Source organism: Megalobrama amblycephala, linkage group LG13 (assembly GCF_018812025.1).
Source record: "Megalobrama amblycephala isolate DHTTF-2021 linkage group LG13, ASM1881202v1, whole genome shotgun sequence".
Lineage (NCBI taxonomy): Eukaryota > Metazoa > Chordata > Actinopteri > Cypriniformes > Xenocyprididae > Megalobrama > Megalobrama amblycephala.
The window spans coordinates 33538436-33548574 of record NC_063056.1 but is presented as its reverse complement, the minus strand read 5'-3'; the positions used below and the strand labels follow the sequence as shown (position 1 = coordinate 33548574).

The following is a 10139-nucleotide window of genomic DNA, read 5'->3' as shown; positions in this document are numbered from 1 at the left end:
CCCAAAAATGAAAATTCTGTCATTAATTACTCACCCTCATGTCGTTCCACACCCGTAAGACCTTCGTTCATCTTCTGAACACGAATTAAGATATTTGATAAAATCCGATGGCTCAGTGAGGCCTGCATTGAAAGCAAGTTAATTTACACTTTTTAACACCCAGAAAGGTACTAAAGACATATTTAAAACAGTTCATGTGACTACAGTGGTTCAACCTTAATGTTATGAAGTGACGAGAATACTTTTTATGCGCCAAAATATGATATAATAATGACTTTATTCAACGATATCTAGTGATGGCGATTTCAAAACACTGCTTCATGAAGCTTCAAACCGCTACGAATCTTTTGTTTCTAATCAGTGCGGAGCACCAAAGTCACGAGATCTCAGTAAACGTTACGTCATAAGTGTTTGAATAAAGTTGTTATTTTGGGTTTTTTTTGGTGCACAAATGTATTCTCGTCACTTCATAACATTAAGGTTGAACCACTGTAGTCACATGAACTGTTTTAACTTTATTACCTTTCTGGGTGTTTGAAAGTGTAAATTAACTTGCTTTCAATGCAGGCCTCGCTGAGCCATCGGATTTTAACAAAAATATCTTAATTTGTGTTCCGAAGATGAACGAAGGTCTTATGGGTTTGGAACGGCATGAGGGTGAGCAATTAATGACAGAATTTTCATTTTTGGGTGAACTAACCCTTTAATACAATGAAAGAGATTAATAAATAGAAACTCAAAATATTATGTTATCTGAACCACATTAAGTATATCTAATTTGATTTGACAAAAGAAAAAAAATTGTGATAAATCATGAAAATAATTTTTTACAGTGTAGAAATTATTAATGGATGCATGAAGTCAGTAATGTGTGATGGTGAGTCAGAAATAGGAACATGCTGCAAGAAGATTTTTTCCTTTTCATAATGAATCATACATTCAAAATGTCTGCAATGGACGTGCAACGGTTCAGTAAAACTCTCGGTCTGCTGGTGGTCCTTCATAGTGCAGGTGAGAAAATTCATATCAGAATTGAAATAGAATTACCAAGTACAATTCTTTTGCTTTGAACTTCTTAAGCTTTATAAAAAATCTTTCTCTAGCTATAGCCAAAGACGATGACGGCTGGTTGATGAAAGCACCAACTGAGGTCCGGGCGATCGAGGGGTACCCGGTAGTGCTGCCCTGCTCTTTCACCCACCCACACCACACCCATCCCTCCTCCATGCATGTGGTGTGGACCCTGGGCCACGGACGGGCTGCCACAGTTTTGTTCCGCTGCACGAGCCTGAACAACAGCCAGCAGTGCCAATCAAAAGTCAACCAGGATCAGCGCTACCGCCTGGAGGGCAACCACCGAAACCATGACATCTCACTCAGGATCAACAGCGTGACCTTGAAGGATAGTGGCCGCTATTTCTGCCGTGTAGAGTTAACGGGGCACTCCCATACAAGCTTTGAAAACACGCTGGGAACCCGTCTACGGGTGGAGGGTAAGACTTCTGTATATTCCCATCTGATGTCTTATCATGCTTTTAATTGGAAAAGGAAATCTTTTGTACAACTGCATCTTGATGTTGACCAGAATTTTGCTTCCTGAATCAACATCTTTTGTTGGTGCTGGAACAACATTTGTGACCCTGGACCACAAAACCAGTCATGATAGACAGATAGATAGATGTAGCACGGGTATATTTGTAACAATAGCCAAAAATACATTGAATGGGTCAAAATTATCGATTTTCTCAATATTTTGATGTTTTTGCACCCTCAGATTCCAGATTTTCAAATAGTTGTATCTCGGCTAAATATTGTCCTAACAAACCATACATCAGTGGAAAGCTTATTTATTCATGTTTCAGGTGATTTAAAAAAATTAACCCTTATGACTGGTGTTGTGGTCCAGGGTCACATTTCTGTCAAGCATAGTCCTAACCCCAACCAATTATAAACTATATCCAGTTTAAAACATAAATAATAATGGATTTGACCAAGGTGGAAGAGCCCCAAAGACTTTATATATTGAAAGACGGTGAACTCATATTATCACGATTGGGAGAAAGTGCAACGCGCAATATGGCGGAATAACTCCTGCCTTCTAAATAAGGTAAAGTTGGTAAAGTCGTCGCGTCACTGCAGCTGCCGTTAGAAGCTCTAGTTCCTATAGAAAGATTCAGACGCGCGCTTATGACCGCGCATGTGCATTATCTTGATCCAGCCTGAAAAATGCCGTTTTTGTCATGATTCAAATGTTTAGAAACAAAATTTATGAGACAGTTGTTGTCAGATTTCATAGATTATTTCAAATATGAATTTTAATCAAAAGCTTGGAGAACACCTTTGGGGAATTTGATGTTTCCCCATTCAAAGAGATAGGAGCTGCACTTGCATGCCCGAGAGGCGTTTCAAAGATGGCCGCCGAATGAAATGACTTGTCTTAAAAGGACTTTGAGAGCACTCATTTCTCTGAATGCCTATTGAGTTTATCGTAATAGAGCTCTGCAGTAATTATGTATTTTTGTAGGCCAACCCAGAAGTTAGCATCATAGAAATTGTTTTTCTCTCAACAAAAACCCTATAGGATTTTTGCAGAACATAAGTTCTGTGACCTACAAAACTGTATGACTTTTACAAGTTTTGTTTTCAAGATAATCTTCACAAATTAACAACTTTTATGAAGCCTGAATGAAAGAAAAGGTAAATTTAGACTATATAAACACAACATGGTTGCATCACCACCCCTAAGCTTTTGAAAACTCTTTCAATCTTCATTTAAATCTACACAATGGAAAGTTTGAGTTAGAATAGTTTGCAAGAGCCCGAGTATAAACATAAGGCTGTAAAAGCAGACTAGTGAGTGGATAAGTTCACCTGTTTGATGCAATGATAGTCCCTTATAGCTACCGCCTTTTTTAAGACTCATAAATGTAAAAAAAAAAAAAAAAAAAACACAGGTGGGTTATTACGGATGTATTTTATGTTGTAGCATAAAACGTGAAAATATCTTGAGCTTATGTTAACCACAGACCTTATTTCAGGCATTTAACCAAAAACCAATTTAGAAAAAAATACTGACTTCAGGATGATGAAATGCTAAAATACTCATTTCTGGGTATTAGGACTCATTCCTGCAGCAATTCAGTAAATTCAACATCCTGTTAAATTCCAATTCAGTTTCTATGGGGTTTGGCCAATAGAATTCAAACTCCAACTCATGCATTGAAAGGGAGTAAAATCTTAAATTCTGACAGGCTTTTTTTTTTATATTGCTAATTACCAGCTGCACCACGAATCCTGAGTTTGTCAGCTGAGGGGAGTGAAACATCTGGCTTCAAAGCCGTGTGTCACGTTCAGGGTTCCCCTCTTCCTGATGTTCAGTGGATCGCACCAGATGGTGTTCTAGAGGGAGATACTTCATTCTCGCTTTCTCAGGAGGCTATCGGGCAATACCGCACTTCAAGCCAACTACTGGACGTCAAACCCGGAGGACAGTACATCTGTGCGGCTTCGAACTCTTTGGGGAAGGATCAAGCCACTCTCTATGTTTTGCCCCCCAGCCCAGAGAGGCTAACCGCAAAGAGCTCTTTCTCTCTCCTTGTGCTGCTTCTTGCTCTGGCCTTGGGGACCAAGCTGCTTTTGGCTCTAGGTGTGGGAGCTTGGGTGATCAAGAGGAGGTTTAGCAGTGTGAACCAGTGAAAACGTCACAAATTTCATACTCACATAATCAGAACACTCTGGTTTTCAATGTGTTTCTTGTTCCATGTGTTAAAAATAATGGTCTTAAAATAAAACTTCCTGTTTTACGGTGAGCCATATGACTTCCATCTTTGTCTGACCTGTATAATCTAATCAAGACCTATTTAATACTTAATGTGTATTTAATACACCTAACCTATTTAATACATAATGACTAACTGATAAAATCCACACACTTATTTCATGCAATCATCTGTTAAATAAGTATCAAAAAAAAAATTTTTTTGAAAATGAAATTGTGGGTTTGAAGAGATAAAGAATTTTACATCATCTTCTGTCTTGGGGTTGGAAAATAAGATGACTTGGTGACGGCAAACAGGTGAAAAAGGAATTACGAAAACAATCATTGCTTTTTTCTTCTTTTTTGAATTAACATGCACCAATTAATCATTTGAAATAAGACCAGTTGTGAGAAATTAAATAGCAAATTTTGATTTTGTGTTGACTTTGAAGGCAATTTGAACTGACTTGACTTTATTAATTAATAGCAAATAAAGATTATGACATTATTTTGTATTTAAAAAAGCAAAAAAAAAAAAGCATAGAACTCTATAGGACTCTACATATTAAAATTATTTATTTAAATCCTAGCCTTAATACACCTCAAAATACATCTCAACTTGAACACTAACATCTAATATGCCAATAATAGTTCTATTTAGCCTTAAAAAAAAAAAAAAAAATAAATAAATAAATAAACAAGTTTCCTTTTACTGCTATCTCTAATGATATCGCCAGACTAATGTCATTGCCCACCAAATAACATATACTAAATAAATAAAGGGGCATAAATATATAGACAGAGTAATGTTGAGAATGAAAATGATATTATTTTCTCTATTGATCCCTAAACATACAGTTCTGGAAGCAAAAAATATGTTTGGAGCTCACATTACAAGTATTGCAATTAAGACATCAGTTGTTTACAGTATTGCAGTATCTCTGTAAGTGAGATATTTTGGGGTGTTATAGCAAACAGGTTTCTTTTTAGAACAGCAGCGTGCGCTCTTCCACATGAATTTCTTTTTGGGGTCCAGGGAAACTGATGCACACAAGCCTTTCTCAGGTTTTTCAGGCTGTCCGTCCTCCCAGTAAGTGAAGTTCACAGTGGATGGGAAGTTGTCCTCGTTTTTCCAGTACCACTCTGCTGTATACAGGGCGCGCCGCAGACCGATCCAGCCCTCCGTGGGTTCTTGGTGCGTTATGTTTGAAGCCATCTTTTCCAGGGTGACATTAGCAACAAACCTGGCAAGCTGATCAGCATTTTCCAAGCAGTATTTACGGGACATGAACCAGCTCATTTCATCTTTACCAAGTACAAACATCTCCGGAGTCACCAGACAACCATTACGATCTAAACACACACAAACAAATATTTGGTATTCACTTGGTATTGAACCGTTTTCCTAGTGATAACCAATTAGCCAAATAGCTTAGCATGCTGCTAAGTATATAAAGTTATATTTTCCCCCGGTATCACAGACCAGGCTTAAGATAGTCCTAGACTAAAGCTGTTTTAACTGAAAGTACTGAAGTATCTTTGCATTCACACTTGTAGTTCGGTTTTTTTTTTTTTTTTTTTTTTTTTTGGTCCGGACCAAAAAAAAAAAAAAACATTTAGTCCTTCAGATTGGCAATTTTATCACCGAACCTAAAGACATAGGGATACTTTCACAACCTGATTAGTTGGATTTTATGACGTATTTTCTATTTTGAGACAGAACTTAAGGAACATCCAAAACAATGCTGAGTGCTGAGATAAATGCGCTTGTTGTGTGTGTAGCCTGCATATGATGGTATTTTGGCCAGCTAGGAACTCATGAAAAGCTTATAAATGTGTAAAGGATTCAAAACAGAGGCGGGAATCCCTCCGTCAAACACAAACGATCTGCTGCGTTGCGACGCACATCTGATGCCTGTGATGGGCAAATCGCAACTATGAAGAGAAAAAAACAATATGCGTGAGGATTCTGTCCTTCTTAGGGTCTCATCTTCCTGTTTTTGGTTCGTTTACATGTCTTTGATCTGTGCTGCGATCATATATCATTCGAACCGCAACATAGCTCGTTTGGAAATGGACCAAGACCCATCTTTTCAGCGATCTCAGTCCGCTTGTTTGGTGCGCACCAGGGTTCAGATGGCAGCGTTCACACATGCTCAAATGAACCGCACTAACAGAGCAATCGCACCAGGGTTCGTTTTAATCAAACCAAACAAGTGTGAACACACCCTTAATCGAACCAAATTTGTGCTATTGTTTTGTCTCAAGCACACCAGTAATGTTTTTTTTTCCTAAGGTAAGTTTACAAAAGCTAGGGGTGCTTTCACATTAGCACATTTGGTGCGCACACTATCTTCTGAACTAGGGTGCGAACCACATTTGGTTCGCTGCTGATATGAACGCAAACGTACCAAATCACGGAAGTGAACCACTATTAATGCCGTATTATTTGATAAAAATGTGTGTTTTTATCAAATAATAGAGAGCTGTATATCTCATTTCTGCTTGCCTTATGCCGCGCGCACACTTAAGGATTGTAAGGCCGATTATGAATGTAAATTGATACTTAAAACTGATCGCGCTAAAACGCGTCCAGTCAGAGCCAGTGCCGTTCAGTCGGCGATTACAGTCGGTGTTGAAATTGTTGAACACAGTCTTAGAATGTTTAAGCTAGTCGTTAAATGTGTGCCCGGCTAAAGGGGCACCAAAAAGTTCGAAATGGGCGGAGCCAATTTTACTAAAATGGCTATAACTCTTGAATGGAATGAGATATTTTCTCTAAACTCAGTACACGTGTATGGGCTCAATCTTTGGTCACGATAAAAAGTGTTCTACATTCGCGGCAGATAGGCGCAAGCAGGTGCCGTTATGTACTGAAGCTTTGGAAACAAGACCAACGGTTCAAAATCAAAAATATAAAAGTGAGGAGAGCAACGTTATGCATTTTGGCGCCTTCTCCTGCGCCGTCGTTACTAAGCAATGGAGTAAACAGCTGCTGGTTTGATGACGCAAACGAACCGCGGGTCGGACCCAAATAATATAATATGAAAACAGTCCAGTGGGGGAAGGGGGAAGGGCGGAGCAATCGAACCAATTGTGAAAGCACCCTTAAATACCCTAATTGAACTAAAGCCTAATCCTGGCTTGGTCTAATTCCTGTCTGTGAAACCGGGTCATAAAGTTATATAGGCCTAATCTTTTTCATCTAGTATATAAAGTTAATCATCAACTGACAGTCTTAGTAAATATGTGTAGAATATAATTTGTATGGTTAAATATGAAGATTCTTACCTGGGTCCATATTTATAGCTATTGCTGGGCTCCCATAGATATTGTTGAACTCCAAGAGTTCTATCATATACACACCAATCTTTGAAGTAGGATGCCAGATAGTGCCTAACTCTTGTGCCTCCACCAGAGCCCAGGAGTACTCTGTGCCATTCAGAACATTCCATTTGATGTCTGAAGGTAAAGGCTGATCATTTATTTTCACACCATCAGTCCTGGATGTATTAGCAATCACCAAAGCCCCACTGCGTGAGGAATTAAAACCTAACAGATAGCAGCCAGAGAACATGCTTGTCGGAATGAGGTCTAGAATGAGTCCAGGACTGATTAATTGGAGGGAAACATGCATGCTGGTAGAAATAACGGACGCATTTGTAAAATTTGGGAATAATGGCAGGATGTCGGTAGAATTTTGCACCAAAATACCATTAATATTATTACATAAACCCTGACAGACTTTGAAGGGTTGATTTGTTGTCACAAGTAGCTGTTTGGCACTGAAGATAGGGGGGATGAGGAATCTGACTGGAATCCTTTCATCGTCAATCACTGGTGGTTTGAGCTGGTTCACCACCATGTTGCAGGAGCAGTTTTTGCTGTCAAAGCACGGATGGGTCAGAAGTACAGCCACTTTGTCCTTTGCAATTATTTCTCTCACCGTCCCATTAATCTGAATCTGAAAAAGCTTGTAAGGACCGAGCGTTACGTTATCTGCCTTGCTCTGACCTCTTTCGTCAACCTGTTTGATGGTGACATTGTTGACTTTGTCCACTGCATTGATAATCATCAACCTAAAAAAGAGAAATCTACCCTCCGATGTTATTAAAGGGCTAAAGGACGTGGCTATCTTGGTGTAATTCAGAGCGGGGACCTGATACACCGTTCCAAGATTTTGTTCAGGCTGGACAACATTAGACTGGAATCTCCCCTCCCATCCACTCACAGAAAGAACTGTGATGTTTTTATCACTGGTGATTCGAAACGACTTATTGGAAGATATAAACTGATATTCTTCATCCTCTTTTGTCAAATTCACTGTGAAAATGGTCCCATTGCTGAGGCTTTCATTGGTGTTGACGATGCCGGTGGCTATAGAGGTGACACTGACCATAGTGTTTGGGTGGAGGGTGGTGATTTTGAGTAGGTTAATGGTCTTTTTATAATAAACAGCAATATTCTCAGGGAATGCAGTGATGAAACTCGTCCCACGACTGTCCATTGAAAGCCCTATGAATGTGGAACAGCCCAATAATCATGTTTGTTTTGTTGTTTTGCTATTTGATTTATTTTCAGCCAATGATAATCACTACTGATGCATTAATACTACTCTGTTGTACTCATATCTGGTTGATAATGGAGGGTTAATCAGTATCATCATTATCATGTCAATGAGAACACTGAAATGAACACTTTGAAAATGGCAAAGATATGAGTGTTTTTTAAACATGGTAAAAAAAAAAGAAAAAGAAAGACTGCCAATTGTAATATTTGTAACATCGAAGGGTATGACTTGAACACAATCAATGTTTTTTTTTAAATGATTTTTAATTTTTTTTAAAAGCATCTTCTGGAGTTTAAACTGTTTACTGACCTGAATTGGTATTAGTGCATCCTTAGTGATCACATTAAATAGTTGCTTACCTTGACTAAACATTAAAATGGTCAAAAGAACAGTCAACATGACTGCGTATTCTGCCTATGCAGTTCCTCGTTGAGTGACTAGTGAAGCTGGTTTTGGCTGGTAAGGCACCGCTTTGTGCTGAGCTGCAAAAAAAAAAAAAATGGAAGTGAATAATTATTTTGTGTATTTGTTAAGAACACTCCAGTGTGTTTACTGTACAAAAAATCACATGCATACAAAAAGAAGACAATATATCATATTTTTCCACTGAGGGGGCTCTGGTTACAGTTAAGTCAAACTAATGAAGAAACAAGACTACTATGTAAAATACCTGCTTTCAATATGTTTTGTCTTTCATTTGCAATTTTTTTAATGTTTACATTTTGGTAAAAAAAAAAAAAAAATACAGTAAAAAAAAGAAAAGTAATGTTAAATATTATTAAAATTTAAAACAAATCTTTTGTATTTTACTTTTTTTTTTTTTTTAAATATACTTGATTATTATGATGGCAATTTGTAGCAGTCTTCAGTGTCACATGGTCCTTTAGAAATTATTATAATATGCTGATTTGGTGCTCAAGAAACGTTCCTTATTGTTGAAAACAGTTGTGCTGCTTATTTTTCTTGTGGAAAGTGACATTATTTTAGGATTTTTTGATTAAAGTTCAAAAGAGCAGCATTTATTTGAAATAGAAATATTTTGTTTGTTTATACATTTTTTTATGTCACTTTTGATCATAAAATTATCAATTTCATATATATATATATATATATATATATATATATATATATATATATATATATATATATATATGCAGACATACATGCACATATAAGACTAGAGTCATTGGATGTGTTCAGATGGCACTGAAATTATTATACTCAAGCAAGAAAATTAAAATGAAATTAATAAACAGACAAATAGACATTTTATAGCTATCAAGAAGAATATATGAAACATAATTCTGAAGATAAACAACATTAATAGTTCACTCTTCAGCAAACGTGTTGAGCAGCTCTAGATTGAGCAGTCACACATTAAATAAAGGTTATATAATGTCATACAAAGTGTATTAAACAGTAAACAAAACCTTTTGATATCAGTTAATAGGCTATGTTAAAGCTTTTTAATCATCCAATAAACTTTGTCATATGCTTAAATTCTTGGTATTTCTATAGAATTTACAAGCGTTTATAATGATGACATCCAATTATTCTGCCTAGCCTTGAATTAGATGAATTCCCTTCTGAAAAAAAAAAAATACCAGTATACATATTGTTATAGTGCTAGACCACTTTTGAAAGAAGAACATTCAGAAATATTTATGCATTTTTATTGACTCAAATGTAATGAAAAAATATCCTACCTTAAATCTTGATCAGCGTTCTTCCTCTGTGAACAGAATAAGCCGTGCATTCTCTTCATTCAGTAAAAGAACATTTGACATTCAAAAATCCTTCTTTCCTCTCCCC

General features: G+C 37.0%; 2 protein-coding genes across 2 annotated transcripts; one reads left to right on the top strand and one right to left on the bottom strand.

Moving 5' to 3' along the window:
- Nucleotides 1–934: 934 nt before the first annotated feature.
- si:dkey-11p23.7 (V-set and Ig domain-containing protein) lies at nt 935–3809 on the top strand. Its single transcript, XM_048153422.1, has 3 exons — nt 935–1011; nt 1104–1493; nt 3281–3809. The coding sequence occupies exons 1-3, from the start codon at nt 945–947 to the stop codon at nt 3694–3696; spliced, it is 873 nt and encodes a 290-aa protein (XP_048009379.1). The 5' UTR covers nt 935–944; the 3' UTR covers nt 3697–3809.
- A 405-nt stretch (nt 3810–4214) lies between these two features.
- Nucleotides 4215–10136, bottom strand: LOC125243640. The gene is made up of 4 exons (XM_048153421.1): nt 10034–10136; nt 8687–8809; nt 7049–8272; nt 4215–5110 (listed from the first exon to the last, which is right to left on the bottom strand). The coding sequence occupies exons 2-4, from the start codon at nt 8724–8726 to the stop codon at nt 4680–4682; spliced, it is 1695 nt and encodes a 564-aa protein (XP_048009378.1). The 5' UTR covers nt 8727–8809; nt 10034–10136; the 3' UTR covers nt 4215–4679.
- Nucleotides 10137–10139: the final 3 nt, after the last annotated feature.

Bases quoted from the DNA above. Each gene is read 5' to 3' on its own strand.
- si:dkey-11p23.7 (XM_048153422.1), top strand. From the start codon at position 945: ATGTCTGCAATGGACGTGCAACGGTTCAGTAAAACTCTCGGTCTGCTG. The intron at 1,012-1,103 runs GTGAGAAAATTC...ATCTTTCTCTAG, and splicing joins GGTGGTCCTTCATAGTGCAG to CTATAGCCAAAGACGATGAC. The intron at 1,494-3,280 runs GTAAGACTTCTG...GCTAATTACCAG, and splicing joins AACCCGTCTACGGGTGGAGG to CTGCACCACGAATCCTGAGT.
- LOC125243640 (XM_048153421.1), bottom strand. From the start codon at position 8,726: ATGTTGACTGTTCTTTTGACCATTTTAATGTTTAGTCAAG. The intron at 8,273-8,686 runs GTAAGCAACTAT...CCACATTCATAG, and splicing joins CATTTTAATGTTTAGTCAAG to GGCTTTCAATGGACAGTCGT. The intron at 5,111-7,048 runs GTAAGAATCTTC...GTGTGTGTTTAG, and splicing joins AGCTATAAATATGGACCCAG to ATCGTAATGGTTGTCTGGTG.